Source organism: Tympanuchus pallidicinctus, unplaced genomic scaffold (genome assembly GCF_026119805.1).
Source record: "Tympanuchus pallidicinctus isolate F22 unplaced genomic scaffold, pur_lepc_1.0 scaffold25, whole genome shotgun sequence".
Taxonomy (NCBI): domain Eukaryota; kingdom Metazoa; phylum Chordata; class Aves; order Galliformes; family Phasianidae; genus Tympanuchus; species Tympanuchus pallidicinctus.
The window spans coordinates 3,927,132-3,951,924 of record NW_026294742.1 but is presented as its reverse complement, the minus strand read 5'-3'; the positions used below and the strand labels follow the sequence as shown (position 1 = coordinate 3,951,924).

Here is a 24,793-nt window from a genome sequence, read left to right as displayed (position 1 = left end):
CCCAAAACCTATGCATACAATTACAAAGATGGAAAAAACAGCAAACAAACTTTATATCAGCACCAGCCTTTAGCGTGGACTGGAGGTGGGAATGGATGTGGAAAAGGTAATGTATTTTTGGTCACTTCCTTGGAAACAAGCAACCTAATTAGTATCATGTAAATCCAAGCAGACTCCATAGCACTATAAAGACAACAACAGACACTGCTGGGCCACTATGATTGCAGATCAGGGATAGAAGAGAGAAACAGACAGGTGCTAATGATACACTGCATGGTGACATGAGAGTCACGTTTATTCTGCAAGTGTTCACCCTAGAGCTTCAACTGAAACAAACCAGATGAAAATTTCCCTTTTAAGAAATGCTTAAAAATCTACACTGTGAGAAGAGAAACACAGATGCAGCTCTACAGACACTCACACAACCTGGAGAGACTCAGTAGAACAACAAGGGAGTTAATTCTGGCAATGTAAAACTACAGCTTATAAAAGAGGTTCTCTGGGTGATGCCAAACACATCTCGGTGACAGTCCTGGAACACTCCTCAGAGAGGACACCACAGATACATTCTTATTTCCTTTCTCCTTCATACACTTTTTTTTTTTTTTAGCTGAGGGTTCAGTCAGTACGTTCCAGAAAGTCCCCCCTCCTCTTCCCATTGTTTCAGTTGGTGTTTGTCTGCCTGGCTTGTTAAGCTAAAGCAAACAAAACCTTCAGAAAGAAATGATTCCAAACACAGAGTTCTTCACTGTTCCTTCTGAACACAAGAAATACAGTAAAAGTATGAATAAACACAAGGAAACAAGATCTGATAAACAGAAAGAAGAAAGGAAGGTGGACATAGTACCAAAATGTATAATGGAACAATTAGTGTGAAAGATCTCTCTAGAAAGCCTACAGAATATAATAGAAGTGAGTAGTGAAGATGTGTACTCAACCACTACAGGTGGCACAGGGAAAAAGAGAGCAAAACTGTCACACAAGCTTGTGAAGGTGGACATCTCTGCTTAATTTCTTTCATTTGTTCAGCCATATCACATCAGGATAGATCACTGCAATTAGGACTTTATAACAGCTATCATGCCAAGCTGAGCATAACTGAACATCAAGAGCATTACAATGAATTCAATTCTGCTGCTACTCCATAAGACTTAGAATGATATTCAAAACTAATGCTGCCATCATACAACACAGCACCACAAAAGCATAGGAGGCAGCAACCTCTATAAAGCTTGTAATATGATGCGTCAGTCACCAAGTTTTACAGCACGCAGCAGCCATAAATAATCAGCTGCAATGCTCATTTCCCAGGAACTGAAAAGTTAATTGATTTCCATGCAACTCAACTGCTCAGATCAATATTTACTCTCCCTTCTTCCTCTACATAGAGAGACATTTTTATTCCTTTGAAATAACCAATATTATCTTCATATTTAAGGAGCACCACGCTGCGCCTAATATTGTATAAATATGCTCTTCAGGGGAATACCTTCAAACATTTTCTGCCTACTGTATTTCTGAATGAAAAACATTCTTCTGAGTTTTTGTGAATTTGGCACAGGCAACCGCAGCGCAACAAGCACGTATTCCTGTTCTTAATGGACTAGAGGGCTGATTCTAATTAAAAAAGGATGCTTATTTATTATTTCAATCACATTAACCAAATCTACATCACAATCTCCCTATGTGTGCAGCCCTAGGAGATGAAGAACACACAAGGGAATTCTTTCCCAGCATACACCACTGTCTGTAATTACAGCCACGTCACATAAGGGGCAACTGTGGCCAATCTGAGTAGATTCCTAATGAATGTCAACTGACTGCATGCTCGATTCTTACTTTCTGAGAAAACTATGTGAAGCAGCAAGAGCATGTGCACCCACTGACACTGAGAGCAAGCAGCTCCATCTGAGTTCAAAGGCAGTAACAAGAAACGAAAGTTCAGCCCACAATGCACAGTCCAGCCTGTGTGAGTCACAATCTGCTAAGGCTCTGGACAGCAGGCAAACCACAACGATATTGGCAGCCAAAACACTCCTGGACAAAAGCATGTACATCAGCAGCAGAATGTGTTCCTGCACGCTCAGAGAAAAGCACTTCTGCCATCTCTAATTGTACGTATATCGCACGTAGATGATGGAATGACAGTTGGGTTTTTTTGTTCGTTTGTTTTTTGACCTCCAAGTAAATCCTCCTTATTAAATAACTAAAATGATACCCCTGCTGCAGATGAAGCAATCACAGAGGGAAAACTACAAATATCCAAGATTCTGCATCGGGGCTTCAGATAATTTCTTTAACTGCACATCCAGCCCAGTTACTTCTACTCAGCTTCTGATGGCTGCAAAGGTGAACAGTAATTATTTATCCACAGAAATCATTAATTTTGGACATAGGCTGTAGTGTTCGTAGCATCTATAGATTAATTTCTAAACACTCAAGACAGCATACATACTACTAAGAAATACTGAGCTGCTTACTTCCCCAACACACAGAAACATTCCCACCCAGGACCAGTTTACAAATAAAATGTGAATGCAAAGTATCCTGAACTGTTTGTCCTTAACAATGGAAGAACAACCAGTGCCAATCTGAAATCTGTGCTTCCTACTATTTCAGTATTCAAAAAACTTAACAGAATATAGAACATACTTGAACCTCTAAAATCCATTCCTGTGCTTGGGCACATCTTTCGAGCTCTGCCATAAACCAAGGAAGGTACCTGGAATGGCTACTGTATTGAAAAACAAAGCACCTTAAAAAGCAGAGGTATTTCAAGTAGCTTAAAGGTAACATGAAATGTGAAAGCTGATGCATTCTACAAAGTTATTTACTGAAGGCCATCATAGAAGTTCATCAAGATTTCACGTGAACGAATGAAGATACTTATCTGATTGTATTAATGATCCCAAAGGGCACAGAACCACATAGATTGCAGGAGGCAGGGACAAGGTGCACGGACATTGCATTCTTCTCATAGAAGCAATGAGCTACGTACTGTTTATTTATTTGCTGTGTTGTATCCATATGTGACTATGTTGCATACACACACATTTATGCAGTTGTATATGCATACCTATAAAACTCTGTTATACACAGTCCTGTCTATAAACTCGTTGTAAATTGTATGTATAATTCCATATAAAGATACAGCTTTTATTTGTTATATCTACATTGTGTAGCAACAGGATAAGCTGCATTGGTTTGAAACTAGAAGAAGGTAAGTTTAGATTAGGAAGAAGCCCTACTCAGAGGCTGCCCCATCCCTGGTGTGGCCCAAGGCCAGGCTTTGGGCAGCTTGCTGTGGTGGGAGATGTCCCTGCCTGTGGCATGGCTTGCAACTGGGTGGGCTTTGAAGTCCCTTCCAACCCAAGCCATTGTGTCACTCATGATGGTACTGTATCAAGTCCAAAGGTACTTGGATGTTATTGCTATTTAATCTTTGTACATTTTACACTAAATTTTCTAATCAGACACTTTAACACACTTAAGGAATCGGGGAGATTCTAGTAAGAAAACAAGAAGTCACTATTTCTAGTGTTTCTTCTCAGCCACTAGAAAAAAAATCTTTCACTTCCCTAAATGGCAAATCAGTATTGATTACAGTAGTGTTGATTGTCTCTTGCAGTGACCCTTGCAAAGCACACACAAACTCTGATGTACAGCAGCAGTGCAAATAACACTGAGTCTAATTCTCTAATGCTGACAGTAATATGTGCTCTGTCTCATTGGATATCTACCTTGATCCTGTTTGCTCACAAAGAGTATGGGTGTAATCCTATAGCCTCTGAAGTTTCTTCCTGAAATCATTATTTCATGTCACAAATGAATCACACAAATCACACAATCACTCTCTAGCAAGATATTTTTACATTTTGTACTTTAATTTATATTACTACCACCTTAAGAACTGCATTTCAGGAAAAAAACCAACAAAACAGAGTACTGACTCAAAAACATAAGTAGATAACTATACATCTTTCAAATGCAAAGAAGAAAAAGCACTTTGTGTTAGCTCCTTGATAGAACAGAGGAACTACCTTTGTTATCAGAATAATTCATAAGCAATAAATATTTGGGGTTTTAACTATCAAGAGTTTAGGTCTCAGAACACAGTAGAGCGAATACTGTGAGAAGAGAGTTCTCCAGTAGATGGAAGCATTGCTCAGCAAAAGCTGAGATCACGTTGCTCGAAGGACTGCCCATCCTCTGACAGCGGATGGTGCCTCCCGCTCCTACACACAGATTTTCACACGCAGATATCCCAAGCAGCAGACAGTAGTAGAAAACAAACCTGTAATTCTTTATCAGATCTCTAGTTTTGCTATACCACTGAATACATTTACTGACCTTCCTGACAGTTCAACACACTCCACCCTCTTGCTTTCTTTCACATTCTTTACCAATAGGGGTGATTTAAACATAAATGTTTAAAATGTATTTAAATATAATAAACCCATATTGTATTGTAGTAAACAACAACAAATTCAGGGGTCATTCTGAACCTTATTCAACAGGAAAAGTAACTCTGGTGACCATTCATGGCAGGAATCAAATATCATTTCAATATCAGATTCAACAATATTCCATTCTAGCAACCACAGAATTGTGACTCCAGGAAGTTCCACAATTACTGACCCACATTTCACAGTGATGCAAGTCCTCTAGCTCAAAAGAATTGCAAATAGCACCATTGCATGTTGATTAACTAAACATTTATCAGGTTAGAAATTAAGAATTTACACACACGTCTGAAACCCAGGCTTAGTGATTGCCCACACCTCTCACCTGACCATTATGAGCCTCTCAGTGCCGACTGACTGCTACTTTTCACCTCCATTAGCTTTTTAATCTTGTTGCCATCCGATCTCTTATAACCGCTGTTTCCTGCTGGCCTACCTGGATACAGGTGTGAAACACAATTTTATTTCACAGTTACTTTGGCAGAGAGGTTTATATTACTTTGTGCACTACAGTGAGCAAATAAGCAGTTATACAAATAGTACTCGAATGAGGAAGGGAATAAAAAGATGAACCTTAATAAAAGCTTTTTACTACTTCACCCCTCAAAATTCCCAACTGTCACTCCTTTGTTTCCCTCATAACTAAGCCTGAAAAATTCTGCTCTTTACCCAATTAAATTATATTCTCTGTTCCCTACTCTTCACCCAGTTTCGCTGTACCTTAGATGCTATCTTGATTTTAGTCTCCTCCCAACATTTCAAGAGCCCTGGATTTCAGTCAACATTTCAGCAACTCAGAATTTCAGTCCTCAGATATTTGGCATGCCAGCACTACACTCCATACCTCTTCGATAGAGTTCTTGTTTTCAGATCCACACTAACTGTAAGGTAACCCATGTCAGAGTTTTCAACTTCAGGCTCAACAAAAGCAGGACCATCACAAAGGGTGTCTCCTGGTTAACTAATGGCAAGTTTGTGACAACAGTTTCTAGTGAATGCTTGAGCATCTGCACAGGTACTGAGAGCAGAGACTCTCCTTTATGTGTAGGGGCAATCACTCTTACATGAGCACACTTTATCTTAGACATGTAATTCACCCACACTGCAGAACATCTGTAAAATATAAATATATATATTTAAAGTAAACAGTAAATACATAAACATATATATTTATATACAGACAACATTTTGCAAGAGCTACTGATCAGCACATCACATGCACAGACTTACTAAGACAAATGGTTACCACTATTCACATTCCTGCATCCTCACAAGAAACATGATCAGCCACACGTTTCCACACTGCTCTCAGTTGAAGTGCAATCTTGCATGTCTTTCTTCATCTCTAATAGCTGCCTCCTACTTTTTATTTAATTTCTGCTTCACCTTTCACATTGGACTTTTCCTGGAACTCATGCAATGACTACAATGAGAAACAAAAAGCAGGTAAAAGGCAGAAAATAAGTGGAAAACAAATGATAGCTTGCCTATTAGAGACAGAGCCTGGGGCAGATGAAGCAAGCTCAGACATGCAATATTCACTGTTAGCGTATCTCTGACATCAGCTGGGATAATAACTGGACTGGCCTATTCATCACAGAAAAAAAAAGAAACCAAACAGGAAAAAGCAAACAGCAACAACAGATGGAAACACATTACACAGAAGCACGGGACAACACAGTTCTTTTTCCCATTTTATTGTGGCGAGATGTCCACAATAACATACAAGACCAGAAACAGATGAACAAGATAACTCAGTCCAACTGAAAGAAGCCCAAATTGAGCACACTGCATCAGAAAAAGAACTGGGCACTTTGAATCACAGGCAGACTGCCCTGGAACGTAAAGACATAAGAAGTGTCTTTTTAAATTATTATTATTCCCATTAAAGGGAGCATTTCCTGGCTCTGGTCTGATAACAACTCCTTTATTCCCAGTTACCTCAATCAACTCAGTAACCATGGCGACTGTCTCCAGTGCAATGACATCATACAGTTTCCTGGGCAACAGCTCCCCATGCAGTGACATCACGCAGTCACCATGGCGATGCTCCATGAGGCCAGGAAGAAAGTATTTTAAGAGGGAAGATAGGTCAGGGAGGACAAGAGGGCTCGGGAACGAGCAGGGTAAAAGATAACAGAAGTGAAAGTACGAGCCCTGTGAGAAGAATAAAGGCAAGGGAAAATAAAGAGGGACAGAGTACAAAGACAAGAGACTGAAAAACGTACAGAAGGGATAAAAATAAACAAATAAATAAAGAAACCACATTACTGTTTGTTTTTTAAAAATCTTACATCCATTCTCTCCTTTGATAATACCTTATTTAGGCTAGATTTGCTGAATCACAGCATTCATGGTCACTTTAAGTTAAGCTATAGTCTACATGCTAAATTAGATGGAGAGACATCTGATAATCTATAAGAAACTGCCAGATTTCCAGAGAGGCACTAATGAAAACACTACGTGGAATATACTGGCTACTTGTTCTGACACAAGGTATTTTTCTAACGTGTTTCCATTTTCTCAGGGCTCTGTCACAGCACTGCCAATAACCTCCTGTTATCGTCACGTCTTACAGGGCTTCAGAAGATTCTTTCGCTCTCTTCTTTCTGGTTTTGGTGGTGCTTTCTGGCACTTGAATTTAAAACAACAATAACTTGCCTAACTTACAAATGAAAATTTGCTTTCCATTGATTGAAAGCTTCTCCAAACCCTCACCAAGATGGAAGAGCATTTGCTGAACTGTGTTTGAATTCCACCCAGCCCCAGCCGGTGAGCCACGTTATCAGCAGCTCTGTGCTAAATGGCTCTCAAACTCTGGAAGACGAGCCTGGTGGCAATGAAACTGACATGACTGATACATGGTGCTTTATCAGGGTACACAGCCTTGTGCGGAGGATAAGTAACAAAAAAAAGAGCCTTCAGAGGACAACTTGCAGTCTAAAACTTATGACAACATTATTGAAGAAGCTTCAGACTGTATGTCATGCAGTACTTTCCATCCAGCAAGGCATATTCACATATTCTTTCTTAAGCAGAATGTTTAGCTTAATTCACACAGATCACTGCCCTCCACCATTCATCACAGGAGTTAATGCAGGGTCAGATGTAGCAATTGTGACTGAACAGCAATTCAGCAAAGTAATGTTGTAACTGTGACGTCTATCAAAAGTGATTCTTCTGTGTTTTTTTTTTTTTTTTTACAGCTGAAGCTACAATGAATCTCAGCTACACGATTCAGAGCTAATTTCAAATATCAGAGTATAGAACTTGCCTAATCGGTGCATAGCACTCAATGCAACTCATTTCAGGCTAACCCTCAAGAGCAGAATCTCAAAATTCAGTAGTAGCAGAACATCAACCAGCTCAGTTGTGTGCATTTTTCAGCTGAAAGAAAAATAGCTTTCGTGATGAAGATTTTATACAGTTTGTAACAAACATTTTTCTACCAGGGGACCTCAAGCAGATTGTTGCTGCTATTCTGTTAGTAGTAACGCTTTTACTGCAGTAAGCATCCTCAAAACCTATACAAAGAATTGAGAGCACATGAAGTCTGACTCCTTCAGAGCAATGCATTTCAAGAAACAGCCCCGCTGCAGTAAATCTCAAAGGAGTTTCATTGCAAAACTGTGCAGTCATCAGGCTGGCAACGTTCCAGGCGTTTAATCACAGGCAGCAGAGAGAAGAAAAATCTCAGCAATAAGCAGCAATAGGAAGGATGTGGTGACTGAGGGACAGAAACAGGAAAAAGGGAGGAGGAGTTGAAAGGGAGAAAAATATCTCATGCTGCTGCTGGACAGAGGCACAAACACCAAAGAAAGGCATAAAGCAAGGCCAGCATCGGTTCCACAAAGTTATTCTTCAGCCCTCACACTCCTTAAGCTAAAAGATATTCAGAGAACAGCTAACTGTGAACATCACAGGCAAAATTCAGGCTATGTTGGGTATTCTCACACAATTGAGAGGCCCCATCCACCAGTTACATCTCCATGTAGTTACCAAAAGATATTTATTCAGGGAGAGTGGGGGAGGAAGGAAATCATGGCATGAAGAACGTGTAATGAAAAGATGCTAGAGAACAGGACAAGTAGGGCATAGTGGGATTTATTTTCATTTTTCTTAAAAAGCTGAGCTATGAGACTGAAATATCTGCATTAGGGTATGTCTCAGGCTGCAGTTTTATTTCAAGATCCAGCTGTTTTTAAGGAACAGTGGTAAAATACAGGTAAGGGGAATTGATCCTTCAGTTTGAGCTCTGACAAAGCCTCTGGACAAACCCTGACACACACTGGCATGTGTACCAACAACAGAAACAATGTTGAGAGCTGGCTGAACAGAAAAAAGGGGGAAAAATGTGAAATGAGCAAAGGCCAAGTTGAAAAAATGTAACTAAAACAAAAATCAATTAGCCATTTAAAATGCATTCCTGTAAATCATGAACAGCAATACACAATAATGTCTTCACTAACACAGTAAACACTACGCCTTACAGTTCCACAAAGAGATGTTCTACATTAAGAATAAGAAATTCAGCTCCTGCTAATGTCACACAATAAAGCTCACAGGTAATAGAAGAAAAACAACCTGTAAGAAAATGCAGTTCACCAATGCAAAGTCATTTACTGAGACACGGCAATAAAACCTGCAGACAGCTTTTTCAAGCTTATGTTCCACTTTAATCCAAACAAAAAAAGGAACAAACGAAAAGAACAGAAAATATATTTACCACTAAGAACAACTTCAACAAATTATTCCATAGGTGTTCTTCACTTTCTGTTTCCTATGCACCTGCTAATTGACACCAAGATGTTACTGTGATTGAATTAGGATAAAAGGATAAATAATTCCTAACACCTTTACCCAGAGATCCACAGCCATTAGAAAGTGCTGTTTCGATCCCACTCTTAGGATTTTAACTTTCCTCTCCAATGAAACAACACTCAGCTGACAAAGAAGAAGAAACATAACTTTCAGGGTGAAATTCAGATGAGCTGTTTATGGAATTCACACATTTGTTTCTTAGCAATGTAAAACACAAACTCGAAATTATTGTAACAGGTAGCTATACTAAAATTGTATCAATAAATCTTATATTGTACTCAAAAAATGAAAGTGCTTTCCAAATCAGCCTAGCCAGGAATTCCTACAGATTCCATTCCAGTAGCTCCAACAACTTGTAAATGAGATATTTTCAAATTCACTGCACGATTTATTTTCTGTAATTAATGACGTTCAATGCAATGTTTTACTCCTTGCCACATTCAAAAAACGAACATTATTAACACAGAAAAGTGCAGGAATTATCTGAAAACAAGAAAGTCTCAGCTGTGAAAACCAGGGGAATGAATCAGCAACAGCACCAGAGCATTCTTATGTATTAAAAGCATCACACTGATGATGCTGATGACAGCAAACATCTCAGCTCCACAGTCCTCCCATGACATTTGACAGCCAGAGAAGCTTAACAGGACTTGTTTCAGAAGAGGCAAATAGCAGTCCTTAAAAAGCTTGAGGTGACACAAGAGAATCAAGGGATTCATTCCTGCCCTTAAAGGACATGCTGGCATTGTAGCAGTGACCCAACACGATGGCCAGCCAGCGGGCACTTGGAGAGAGCTGTGCCACCTCCTGCCAACAACAGGCTCAGGCTGTCTGCTCCCATCTGTGGATTTGGATGGCAGGGACAGCAATGGGGATCACTGCTCCAGGACAGCTCTGCCATGGGGGCAGGAAGCTGCTACAGATGGTGCCCAATTGCTCTGGATTATCCCTTCGTGGCACAGACTCCACAACATACAGCAAAAATGATTTTATTCTGGGTCAAGTTTTAAAGTTCCAGCACCTCTAACTCGACTTCCCTATGCAGGTTTCTCTCTGAAGTACCTGGATTGTACTTAAAAAATAACAATTTGGTTTTTCAGTAAAACAAACATGGGACAAATAGCAGTTATTTTTTTGCTCCCTCTTTTTTTTTTTTTCCCCCAACAAAAATATTCCCCTTCTTCTATTTACTCACCACAAAAACCAGCTGGTTGATTGCAGTGTTACTAACACTTCCACTAGCTTCTGCTCCTTGCAAAAGTCAGACCTTCTTTCCTGAACCCAAGGTCACATCAACAGCCAGAAACACCTGTGAGCAAAATGCTTTCCTTGCCAATCCCCAGCAGTTCTGCCTCTTTCCATATTGCGTGTTCAAGACAGAAATCTGTGCTTTACTCTTTCAGTAGCTTCTGTTTGAGAGAACACTGACTAATGATTGTAACTGAGGATACAGCTCTCCAAATACAATAGATGGCATGTAGTATTACTGCAGGTATTACTTGGTTTCAGGTACATTGCTGGAAGGCACATGGATGATGTGATTTGATTTGTTCCTCTCCTTAAATGTATTGTTGAACTAGATGATTTTTTAAAGATGGATGGATTCAACTACTAACAAATTAAGTTCTAAAGTGGAATCAATCACATTTATTGGATTATCAAACTGATGCGAAAACATGAGAGAAAAAAGCTCATATTAACTGCATAATCATAGGTGAGTGATTTCTTGATAATTACTTGTCAGAAAGTTCACAGTGCTTTGCTGTAATGTATTCTGGGATTTGCAGAAAAATACCCAGTGCAATGAGAGCAATTCATCTGGCTCTAATGCTTGAGGTAGAGCAGATCAAACTGATTTGCAATACTCAAATAAATGACAGCATAGAGATTCCAGCTAATTACAGGTTCCCAAGGCTACTATGCATGTTAACCTCAGAACCAAAATCTACCACTAACAATTTCTGCACACAGTCACTGGAGCTCAGGGTTACCAGGCGTTACAACCAAAGCCAACCAGAATTTGTGTGTGCTGACAATCCAAGCACTACTTTGGAGAACAGCACTGCAAGCAAATGAGAAAAAAGATGATGATGCCATCCAAGAACTCAAGGATAAATAAATATACGTTTATTTTCTACTTTTAGTACTATCACTTAATATATAAGTAACAGAGAATATTTTATTAAAAATCATTATGTAATTGCACTTCAATTATGTAATCACACGTGTCGATCCCTGGCAATTTTTAAAAATCATATGCACATTGTCCAATTATAAAATAATTCATAGCGTATCTCTCCGTCAGGAAGGCACCCACTCGCTTTCCAGACAGAATTCACACCACATATGTATTTTAAAACACCTCTGCCCTTGCTTAAAGACATGCAAAGATAAATTTCAATGAGACATTAAGCTGGCATGTGGTATGGAATATAATTACTTGGAGTTCAGGTATAGATTCTAAGGGCTGCTCATTTCAGCTCTGGAACAAGCTTTGCTAAAAGCAAAAAGAATTTTTTTTTTCTCTTTTTGAGGATACTAAAGGAATGGCTGTATTGTCTAAAACAGATTGGTTATCACATCAACTGAACAGATTTAAGTGTGCCGATCCAATTCTGCAATTTAAAATTATCAAAAAGCAATGAAATACAAGAAAAAAAGATAGAGCACCTCATCCAAAAGATGACTGGCTGAAGAGCATTCCTGCTACACGTTTGCCAAGAGATTTCGGTGGGTCTCACGCTGACGGAGAACAGATAACATATATTGGTTTTCCTCCTTCTGGGACCGTGATATTGTGCCTGTGGATTCACAGCAATACACCCACATAATTTCACTTACCTGCCTTGAAGCTCATCCTCCTCAAAAAAGCTTGATCATTACTGAGATCTCTTCCAGATATAGAAATGGTGGCTTGAATTACGTTACAAGCCCACATGTGGCCCAGCATAACTGCATGCCACTCATTTAGAGGAATACGACCTACCAGCTGCTGCTCATTACTGAACTTTAATTTTCACATTTCAGATGAAGATATTCTAATTGAAGCCCAACTTGGGATAATGTCCTGGTCACTGAATTCTACCTTTTGGGTTCACTTGGCAATAAACTACCTGCACTTGTCAGTTCACTACCAAACTTCAGGTTATCTTGTGATAAGGAAGCTCTTGCTATTCCTAGCTCTTCTGGAGAGTTCCTCTAGAGATTCTAGCACAAGAAATTCTTAGAAAGCAGTTTCTTCTTTCCAGTCATGTTTACTTACACTATAGAACCTGACACCTAGTACAAAACCTAGACAGTTTCCAGCCAACTGCACAAAACACTGTAAGAACACAGTGGTTCATCAAGAAATAATTATAACTTCAGTTTTACACCTATCTTCCTAACATCTTCCAACCATCTTCTCATCTGCTTGCATTTATGACTATAACTGATTAATTTGTTGAAATTTACACTGCTAAGGAGAAGGGAATCCACCCTTCAAGCAAACTAAACCATTTCAAAATGGAGCTTTATACTTCATGATAGTCGGTAAAGATTTATCCAGATTAATGGCAATTCAGGAAAATACACCCAGAAATCCTAACATTTCACAGAATGCTTTTCATTTCCATTTGGGACCCTAGGCAACAGCTCAGTAGTCAATCTTCAACAGGTTAGCCTGCAGAAGTCAGAGACCCACTGACAAAGGAGCTGTGTAAGGCAATAACTAGAATGAGAAAAGACTCCTTAGCCCTTAATTAACTATATATACATATATACATACATATATGTATAGATATATATGTATGTATATATACATATTAGTGCCTAAAAAAAAACCATGAAAAAAATAAATTTAGCAATTACCAACAGTGATTAACTAGCTACAGTGTTTCAATATAAAAAGGGAGTTTTATTGTCCAAGTTTCATTTTGGTTCCATTTGGCAGATATGTATATTTGAGAGGAAAACAAGGAAGAAAAAATGTAGAAGCACCATACCTGAGACAGGTGAAGTCCAAAAAGAGTACTACTGGCCAGAAGGCTCTAATAAGTAATTAGGGGCAGGGGGAGCCAAACATTTGTGCACTGTTTGAGCAAAGAGCATACAGGAAAAAATAACTTCTAGAGCAGGCCATGGGCACACAGCAGTAATTGGTATTAAGGACATAATTCAAGGTGCTTTATTTTAGTAGGAATCAAGCATGTCCAGATCATACAACAGCACAACATCAAGATTAACTTACACCTTTTTCAGATGTTGTACAAGCCCTCTGATTATCACAAACGTAACTAATATAATACATCTAGAATTACCTAAGAGACTAGAAAATATACAAAGAAATCTATCCTTAAAAAATTTCATTCTCCAGATATTTAAAAGGAAGCAGCTCACTGTTTTTAAAAAGCAAGAGAAGTTCTTGCTGTGGGCATTGAGGCCACTAGTGTTTTATTAAGTCATAGAAAAATGGATTTAGATAAATTGAGAACTTACATGATTTTTGAGCTAGCCCAGGTGCCAGCAGCAGTCTGGATACAGCCACACGTAACACAACAACTGCTAACTTTTCCTGCTTCTGTAATACATCAGTACAGAAGTATGGATGGAACCAATAAATATATTCTAACTGCTGGGGAGAAAGAAGCAAAATGTAAGTCTGGGGACTAGATTTAAGTTTGCTAGAACAGAGAGGCATTCTCCAAGAATAAATACTGCTTCTGCTAGAATTAGGTAAATACAAAATAACACTACTGGAATTTTAATGTGCAAATACAATTTGGTGGTTAGCACTTCTGGAAAAAAAAACACTTTAGAAGTTACTGTAGACAGAAGAAAATATGTCTCTACATTGGTGTAAACAAGTAATATTCTATGCTACTTTTTAGCTTCTGAGCAGAACTGCTTTACAGTTGCTCTTACCCAGTAAACCAACTAACACGTACCTTAGGAAACTCCATTTTACCTCAGGTAAGCAGTACCACTCTAGATTGCCGTGGGCTTCTTTCTTCTTTTTAGCACACTGTTATTTGCTCATTTGTTTTTAGTGTACGAGACGTCTTCTCATTAATGACATGTTTTAACTTAGCAGTGATGTACAAAGTAACTCAGTCTTTGCTCTGAACAAAAGACAGGACAGCTTATGTAGAGATAATACTCCCCGAAGCAGCATTTTATTTTATTTAATTCCAAAACATTTAATTTAGAAGTCTGGCATCTCGGTCATCCATCTTAACATGGGCTAATATTGACATAGTGTTGTCAGAATACACAGACAACTAAACAGCCAAAGAGTTTACAAAAAATAAATTCATGATTCTTCAAAACAATTGCAAAAGGTTACAAGTATCAAAACTCTTAGGTAGATGCACTGCATTAAAATAAACTGTGCACATAAGTTAAGAGGCAAAAAAAAATTTGCTACCAAAACTTCACATTTCAAACAGTTTATTGTAAACTGATGAACAGGGTTGTCATTTCACATCAGCTTAACTGTTTGCATTGACTGAAAAAAAATTGAGGTGGCTAGTTTACTTTGCATGCACAAAATGTACTGCTTAACAGAACAGTCAGCTCATTTCAAATGGCAAAAATTGAAACTGGAATCTAATCATCTTCAATCGTTTTCCATTATTCTTTCCCATCTGTTCTAATCAACAGGCAAACTAAAAATGCCTCATTAAATACATGTATCTTTCTGCACTGTTGAAGTGCAACTAAGATAACTAGGGCCAATAAACCAATCAATCCATCAACACCCATGAAGGCTCATCTGAAACTGCTTCTTGATAAAGTGGACAGCAAATCTGAACAGCTGTACAATACAGATATGCTTAGCACTAGATATTTAGTGTGACTGTGGCAAGGTAATATTGGTGATGACAGGGATTGTGAAGTGGATGAAAGACAGATCAGAGGAAAGCTTTTTAATTATTGCCTTCTCCTGCTTCTTCATCTTGCTGGTCACTCGTCCACAGAGTGAGGTTATCTCGAAGTAACTGCATGATGAGAGTGGAGTCCTTGTAGGAATCCTCATTTAGTGTGTCCAGCTCTGCTATGGCATCATCAAAGGCTTGTTTGGCTAAAAGGCAGGCTTGCTCAGGAGCATTCTGGATTTCATAGTAGAACACCGAGAAATTGAGCGCCAGCCCAAGCCTAATTGGGTGAGTAGGCTGCATGTGCTCTTTGCTGATTTCAAAGGCCTCCTTATAGGCAGCTTCTGAGGCTTCCACAACACTGTTTTTCTTCTCTCCAGCAGCAACTTCTGCCAAATAGCGGTAATAATCTCCTTTCATTTTCAGATAAAAAACCTTGCTCTCATACTGGAAGTCATTGCAGTTCTTGATCAAGTACTTATCGAGGAGAGCCAAAACATCATTGCAGACTGTCTCAAGTTCCTTTTCTATCTTCTCCCTGTAGGCTTTAACCTTCTCCAGCTTCTTCTCATTGCCATCAGCCATAGTCTTCTGCTCTATGCTGCTGATGACACGCCAGGAGGATCGCCTAGCTCCAACTACGTTCTTGTAGGCTACAGACAGCAGGTTTCTGTCCTCATTTGAGAGAGGTTCATTCAGCTCAGTTACCTGAAAATACACACAAAGATCAAATTCAAATGGTTTATCTTCAGAAATAACAAGTTTCCTTCAGCACCTCCATCATGAAACCCAACATTCAAAATTCCTTCTGGATCTCAAAATTCCTTCTAGCCAGAAAACAGTTTCTAACATTTAAGCTTGAAAGCTGTTTCTGCAGTCAAGACACAAAAGAATGAAACTCCCCCCAGCTCTGCTGTAATAGAGCTGGAATTTAAAACCCATTACAAAGCACATTCACCAAAAGAGTGAGTCAGGCTGGTGTAACAAAGAAGCATTTGGAGGATTTAACTCCTACAAGTCTGAGCTATAATTATGCAGACTACAAACTTCACAATGAATTTAAATGTACCTAGAATATCAGTTTTATGAATCTGGAACACAGCACAGACACTGGAAACTGCTGCACTTCTTGCGTTTCTTTCCTTTGCTGCTTTTTTTTTTCATTCAACAGCAGAGATGGAAGCGCTGCAGCCATTAGGATTATGCTCTGCATAGTACAAATGGAATTAGTGCTTCATACTGTCTTTCATTCACTGAGTGAGCCATTACACACTAATACAGAAGTTAGCCTGATTTCCGTTGACTGGTGGCTGCAGGCAAGTTCGAAGGATAGGATATAAAGGAAATTGCATAGGTGGAACAAATGAGGGCTGTTTTCTTTGGGTTTTTAGTTTTTGTTCTTTTTTTATTCTTTATTTTTTATTTATGAAAAAAACTAAGTTCCTACTACTAAAGCTGCAGTAAGGGAAGGGTAGAACATCCAAGACTACACCTAGCCCTGTTTCACTTTGTGCTGATTAGAAAAAAGGCCTTTCAGACTTACACCCACTTGGATTTGTTCAGATTTTCAAGTTTACAAACATGAAATTAAGTTAATAGGAATTAAATTAAAAATCACAGCTCCGCTACTTTACACATAATTAGTTGCATTGGAAGTCACTAGAATTGTAAGGATGTGCACTTCCAACTGAAGATGAAACTACCATTGCTCACACACTGCTAAAATTAACTACTTCCCAAAAAAGTGCATATTTCCATGACACACAGTGTCTGCAGCCAAATTTGCAATGTACAAGTAACTGTCACAAATATTTACACTCTTTGTGTAAGCAGTGTACTCTCCAGTAAACATGGATCCTGCCAAGCCTGAAAAATAATTATAAAAATTAACTTTCTCAGAAAGGGAAATTACTCTGAATTGAGTTACCTCCAAAATTCCTTTTCCCCACAGCTCTGGAAGCTGAACTTCCAAAAGACACTGCTGTGTCCACCCTGATACAATGACAGACAACCTACCCATGGTAAATGCACAGGAATCAACTCGATGTAATTGTCACAAGCTTCTTCACAGCTTCCACACCCCATTTTAACAAACACAATCTCTAGTCAGACCCACTTCTATCATTATCTCTAGTAAAGATCAATTCCCTCAGGATGTGAAGGCTTAGCTTAGGCCTTTCTATTCCCCCAGTCTGTTAGGACAGTGTTTGCTTTTACAAAAATAATATTAAAAAAAAATCAAAACCAGAGATTAATAATTACTTGGTCATTCCAGTGGTGGATATCTAAATAATACTCTGCAGCACCTAACAAATGACGTAAGAACCATCCAAAAAACACGATGCAAACCTACATGTTTACTATGCTACAGCTGGTGCATTTACGTATGGAGATGGAAGCTATCAGTTTCCAAAGTTTCATCCTATTTGTCACAACACAAAGTGTAATCCCACAGCAGTATCATTAGCCTCGGAAGAGTAGTCTAGATTTTTTCCTAGCCTATTTTCTCTCTTCAGACGTTACTCATTTTCAATTGCAGAAAATGTATCACAACATCCATCTTAAAAATACTGATTCATGAGCTGCACGTGCACAGGATACAGCACTTGCAAAAGATCGACCCCTAAATGCCTTTCCACCTTTCTTTCCTTCTCCATAACTGAAGTTTAAGTGAATTACTTTTCAGATACGGTACAGCTGAAGTGTCAGTATCAGTACACTCAGAAGTGCATTCATTCCCTTTGGCAGATGCTGTTAACTTAATGTAAAAACTGACAATTATTTTTCACGTGAGCAGCACCTAGCAGGAGTGCAGGAACTCAGCATAACAGGAGCTGTTTCCCACCAGTGATTCTCGCCATGGCAGAAGTTTCCAATGCTTGCAGTGGAACTCTTCTTTCCAGTGTCATCTTTCAACAACCTTCAGGATGTCAGCGTCATTTTCACCCCACCTCCCCACTGTTACTTCATTAATGCTGAACCCTTTCCATCTCAACTCAAAGGTGATTTCTGGAGGAGAAATGGCAAACTAGCCTCCATCCTAGCCAAAAGAACGCTGGTCCTTTGTGCAGGCATACATAAAAATCACACCTACAGCCCCAACACAAACAGCTATATTACCAGAAGCCAGAATGAAAGGAAAGCAGTGCTTATCAGCAGCTTTATCAATTTCAGATACATCAGCAAATTATATAAAAACAGACATGTTTCTCTTCCTGTTGGGATGATGTAGGAAAGAAAACCTGAAGTGCTAAAGGAAATGTTTCTTGTTTTCCATTCTCCCTATAGCGTTATCTGGAGTTGATGATTGCTTAAGAAATGCACTTCTACTTTTTTGACTGTTTTTTTATAGTGGCTATCAGGAAAAAGAGCACTTAAGAGAAAAAAGTTTGTAGTACGACTTCAAAGTAGTACTAACTTTGTGATGTATAACTACTTTTCTTATGCAAACATTCTTCTGACATCAAAGTCTGCATCATCTTGCTAAGGACTGCAAGATAAAGATAAAGCTGAATATACAGGCTATGATCTACTAGCAGTTCACAAGTGTTAAAAAACCACAAAATGTTGGTTCTGTAGTACTTAGAGGTATCCCCTCAGCTCTTTGTCCAAGTGCTCTCACGGTTAACTGAGAAAGAAGTAGAAGTACATAAAGGGAATCCTGGCCACAACGCTGGGCTTCCTAGAGCAGAACTGACTTCCAACGGTGTGATCCTACATGGGCCACATCAAGCCAAGTTCATCTTACATCGAAAACTCACCAAAGCAATGGTTCTGTAATTGACAGCAGATGAATGCACTGTCAGGTTACCTAATGGCATCAGTCCGGTCCAGGTAAACTGCATGTGTGTGACTGCACTTGTTCTGTTAGCAAGAACACTGTTGTCAGAGCTCGACAAGTCCTTAATGAGCTGCTGTAGCAAAAGACTGTACCTGAGCAGGAAAGCCACTTTTAATCATTAAAACTATCCTGAGAAGGTTCATAATGAATATTGTTCATTATTTCTGAACAAACCAGATGAATTCATTTAAACCAGAGCAATACCTTGCATCAGTGTGGCTTCTAGTTTTGCTTTTTTTTTTTTTTTGTGACAGATACTTTCACAGTATAAAACCGCAGTGAAAATCATCTCACAGCAGGGAAGGGTATTGTTCACGTTATAGTTATTCACATATTCAATAATATCAAGACTCAATATTCTCAGGGTGAAGTAAATCTCCTTCACATGCCTCATATCAAAATTACACATCTCACATAACTGAGATTCATCTCAGTCTTCAATACCTGCTACGTAGCTGTACTAGAAAAGCAATGCAGATTAAAAAAAACTACTACACACTACTATATATTGGAATTAATAGACTGACTCAGTTTACAAAGCAAAACTGTTCAGCTATTTAGTATTTATAATCAACATTTAAAATCAATTTCTGGAACAGTCTAATACCAAAAGCATTCATGCTCCCAATCTGCTCAGTAATTTGTTGGAACAATATTTATTCCAACAAACGAGCACTTTTAACACTCTTACAATAACAGCCCGTTTTTCCCCAGTGTGTTTGGAAGCCAGGTTTTACCTACCACATGCATTACTCCAAACAGTTGGAACGTTAAAGTGGCACTTAATGCAGTGAGACTGCCACTGTCCTTGGAAGGATGTAATTTGGTTAGAGGCACTTTTACATATGCATGTACTTTCTATGAAAATAATATTGACTACACCCATTGATTTATAACAGCAACTTAATTACAGAGATAAATAGGTACTAATAGAAGTGTACTTCTATTGTAAGTACAAATACAAGCAGAAATAGCAAAATTCTAAGAACAAACAGCAAGAAAAATTGTACTCTTTAACAGCAGGTTCCTTATTTAAGCTATAACAGCCGTATTATCTATAGATTTATATATATATTTTCTATAGAAGGCTGAACAGACAGGACTGAACAATGAGTATTCCTCCAGCTTTATATCAACAGCTGATAAGAGCCTCTTCATGTTCTTTCTTCACTGGAAATCCCAAATATTGTACAAATATGCTTTTGCTACAATAATCTTTATCACTTTGTGTGTTAAGAGCAACTGCCAGGCTGCTGACAGTATTGTGTGCTGTAGAAACATGCTGATAAATACCTGGAGCTGAAATTAACCATTTGCATTTCCATTACGCTGGAAATACAGCATTTTCACACAGCACCATTACAAAAAGAATCAAGTATGTTATGTGAATATTTTTAAGAATCTTTTCAAATCAAAATATCCTGCATTGAGACTAGATATCCGATTTACAACACTGGCTTCCTGCTGAAGGAAGTCTAACATCTGAGTGCACTACGTGCCTCAGCTCACACCTATAAAATCAACTCGAATCTTAAGATGAAAGATTACATGAACAGCCTAATAAGAGCCAACTGTTGCCCTTTAAATTCAGCTAAATTTTTTTGTATTTCAGTACTTGTAACGTTTCATACATGCTAAAGACAGCTCATCTACAGTGTTAGCAAGCTCCAAATTACAGAAGCTCATCATTATACAACTTCTTGCAGATCAAAATGGCATTACAGAATACCGAAACTCAATGAGTGCAAACTGAGCAGTAGTTCAGTTTAAGATGCCAACAGACACACACACCAGTTACTTCTACTTTACATATCTCCTGACACACAGCAACCATGTTCTTTTTGCTTCACATGTTCAGGGAGCCATAGACATCCTGCAGACCAGCAATGCCTGGGGGAAAAAAGCTACCAGCTGCAGCTAGAAATGGTGTCTTCCAGAGCAGCAGTGGATTTTAGTGATTTCTTGATTGCATCCTTCAGAAATAGTGATGAGAAGTGTTCTCCAGGTGAATGAAGCTGTTACTACTTCACGGTAGGTATCAGGAATTCTAATAATATCACTGAAAGACAGCTTACATCAACTGCATTTAATATTGAGATACTCAGAAGTATTTGTGCTTTAGAACTAGATTGATGCTGGTGTTTATTATGCCACTGTAAACAGTTAGACATTAAAAAGATAAAACATCTGATTCCTGCCCTCATTTAAGAGATGTAACATACATCATACAGTCCCTGAAGGAGACTTTTTGCAAGAATCAATCTATGACTGAACTTGATTTGTAGCTGCTCTTTCAAACCATGCAGCATTATTTCTCAAGAGAAACCAGGGTCCCCTTGAGGCCTCTTGGCGCTCACAAAAAAAAAGAGATCAACAAGAGTAAATCAGTTGCAATTAATACAAAGACTGTAATGGTCTTTGCTAAACATTTACCAGCATTTACACGGGCTTCAGAATTCAGATATGCTTTGTTTTTTAAAAAGAGACACTAGACATGCAGTTTGGTCATTCTCCAATTTTATTATGTACCAGTACAAACGGGTCAGTACACTTCATTTTCATCGCAGCTGTAGCTTAGTGTTAAAACACATATCAGTATTCAACTGTGTAAGAACACACTGAGAACGTTACCCTACAAAAAGAGGCAAGAAGGCAACGTTAAAGCTTAGGAAACAGATTCTGGGTGCAGCGAGCAGCTCGTATACCCGGATGCGACCACAGTTCCATCTTCGAATCGCAGCGCTCACGCCCGTGGGAGGCCCCTGTTCGGAGCCTCTACGGCAGAACCCTCTAGAAAAGGAAGGGGCTCCTCCTGCCGCGCGCTGCTCAGCCCCCCGCCCCCCCGCGGCCATCCCACCCCGCCCCGCGCCCCTTCAGCCCCGGATGGGTCGCACCGCCCGCTTTCAGCTCCAGGCGCGGGGTGGCGGGGCGGCTCAGCATGCTCCCTCCGCCCCGAGGCGGGCGGCGTTCAAACGGCCGCTCCGCACCGCGCCCGATTGGCGGCGTAGGGCCGGCCACACCCCCGGGCAGGGATGGAGCGGGAGGCGCGGGCGTCGTTACGAGGGGGAGAGAGAAACGAGGGAGGGAGAAACCCAGCTCCGGAGGGACGGGAGCTGCGGGGCTCCGCAGGGCGGGAGCACTGGGAACATTGGGCGCATTCCCCGGCGGGCGGCCCCGCTCCCGCCCAACCCCCCCCTCCTTTCCTCACTGCCACAGGCTGGGCGCATCCTGCCCGGACCCACCCCGCTCCGGCCCGGACGTCCTTCCTCACCTCCCCCTTCCCCCGGCCCCGCCGCCACGCCGCCCGCACCACTCACCGACTTCATGGCCGAGGCCATGTCGTCGTATCTCTCCGCCTGCTCGGCCAGGCGGGCTCGCTGCAGCAGCTGCTCTCGGTCCCCCATGGCCGCTTCCGTGGTGGCTGCCGGGCCGGGCGCTGAGCCCCTCAGACGGTGAGGAGAGGGGCGGGGGTCCGCGCCTCGGGACGCGCGGGCGGTGCGAGGATACGAGCGCGCGTGGAGAGCGCAGCGCGGCCGCCGCCTCCCGCCCGCTCGCCGGGCGACCGTTAGGCTCGCCGCGCCTCACGCGCCGAGTGGCGGTCGGCGCCTCGCGCTCACGGGCTGCAGCCGCGCGCTCACTGCTTCCCCTCGGCGCCGCGTGCGGCTCGCGCCTCTCCGCCCGGCTCGGAGCCTCGCGCTGCTGCCGCCGCCTGCGCCTGCGCGCTAGGAAGGCAACGAGGGGGCGGAGCCGAGGGGACTGCAGGGGAGGGGAGGGGGGCGCTGCTCCCTCGCGTTCTATTTCTAGATGACGTCACTTGCTATAAATAGCCATCCCGGGGCGCCGGCCGGGGGGAGGCGCATGCGCACTGCGAGTGCTGCATTTTACTGCTGCAAAGGTGGAGGTGGGCGGTGGGCATTGCGGAGCCGGGCGGTGCGGCCCCGGGCGCGGCTGCTCGGCTCTGGTCCCCGTTTTCAGAGCTTTACCAGCGTCTTGCTTTTTAATAGTTGAGCTCTGTAAGAGATCGAGCTGCCGTACGTCAAGATCGTCGCTAAGGAACAGCGCCGCGCAACGCGCTGCTGCGTGCAGGGCTGGCGGTGCGCGCCCGAGGCTCCGCGCAGCACTCAGCGCTCCGTGCCTGCCCTGCCTGCTGCCGTGCTGCAGCTCCATAGAAAGCAGATCGCAGTGTTTCTACAACCACTCACTCACCCACTGAGCCACAGAGCGTGCGTTAATCCAGCAAATATATGTGGGTATGTCCACGAAAACATTCTCAAAGTGCTTTTTCTTCTTCCCTTGTTTTTCTCCTTAATCGAAGCTTCTGTATAATGGCTATTTACTAGTCTAAAGCACCTCAGAGATTCCCAGCTCTGAGTGCACACGGTGACACGTAACATCACTGACCTCACGGCAACCAGGCGGAAGTTGGAGCCCTCAGCCCAGACAGCAGGCAGTGAAGCACTCAGAGCTGATGGTTTGGCCGGGTTGCTCTGCCAGCAGGCACTGCACAACACCTTACTTGCTGAGGGCTCATTGTGAACCTTTTCTTTATGGGGAGTTTACAATCACCACTCCATGGGCTGCTGTTCAGACTCTGGCTTGCAGTGGTGGAATCATGTCTCATCACCAGGAATGATACAATCCAGGAAACCGGCACCTTCAGCCTTGTACTGATTCAATGGGTCCTTCTAAGATTGCATACAGTTTTCTTTCTGTTCCTACGTGAGCATTTGTAGCACCTGATGCAAGCTTTGTGATATTCCAATGCACTGAAGCCACACACAGTTCCCTGGTTGTAATGTGCTGATTCACACGGATAAAGCTGATGGAGATGCACTTCATTTCACGGTGGGACAGCTGTGCACGACTGTCCAGAACGTGGCTTGTCTGACACATCACTGTCATCACTGCTGAAATGCAACACTCACTGCATCACAGTGTTCACACGCACTGTTTGCACACCAGAACCATCCAGCAAGTGTCAATGGGTGCCATTTTTTCCACGTGGAGGAATTCAATTACATATTTTTGCGTCAAATGCACCTTCATGTCAGACACCATTCTGTCAGAGTGCCCCTCTGCTGCCATCTGTCACTCAGCAACAGGATGCAATAGGGAGGGAGATGGGGAGGTTCAACTTCTACTGCTGTACCATCAGTGGGCCAACATGATAAAATAGAAGCCATTACTTTTGGAGCAGCCCTCATATACAGCATCTAGTGCTCCAACCTTCAGCTACAACAGCAGTGTGGCTCCCAGAATCCATAAGGAACAAGGAGAAAAAAAATCAGAGCTCGTGCAGTCTTAATCTGCTACAGTAATTGTAAGCTGGGAAAGGAAAGGAGAAGAGAGGAGAGGTCAGCAGATCTTTTACTGGAGTGCTGAACATGCTGTCAAAGCACCTAACTTGTCCTCCTGCTAAAGTTCAGATGCCAGGCATCAGCCCTCATGTCCTAGAGCTCGACGTTCCCAGCAGAGCTCACAAGGCAGGATTTAGAGCTGCTGGCACAGTGACCACACCCAGAGAGAATCTGTAGATGGAGAAACTCATGGTTCTGATAATTGCCCCATGATCTCAGGCAGTGGCTCTGCTCCATAGGCACATCTAAGTGTGCTGGCCAGCCCTGCTGCTCCACAAATAGCTCCCTGCTGGAAGGCCGAGCCAGCTCGCTGTGTGAGGCGCTGGGGACAGCGCGGCAGCCACACGGAGCAGCCCAATGCTGATGTTCAGCTGAGGGCACAAGCCACAGGGCACGCTGACAACAAGGAAAAGCAACGGGGAAACGGCCACATGGCATACTGGAGCCTGCCCAGCC

The 24,793-nt window shown here is 41.4% G+C and overlaps 1 protein-coding gene across 1 annotated transcript; it reads right to left on the bottom strand.

Annotated features, from left to right (window-relative positions):
• Positions 1 to 14,404: 14,404 nt before the first annotated feature.
• YWHAH (tyrosine 3-monooxygenase/tryptophan 5-monooxygenase activation protein eta) lies at positions 14,405 to 22,603 on the bottom strand. The gene is made up of 2 exons (XM_052689808.1): positions 22,298 to 22,603; positions 14,405 to 15,847 (listed from the first exon to the last, which is right to left on the bottom strand). Exons 1-2 carry the CDS (start codon positions 22,382 to 22,384, stop codon positions 15,191 to 15,193), a joined length of 744 nt encoding a protein of 247 aa, XP_052545768.1. The 5' UTR covers positions 22,385 to 22,603; the 3' UTR covers positions 14,405 to 15,190.
• Between the last annotated feature and the right edge of the window lie 2,190 nt (positions 22,604 to 24,793).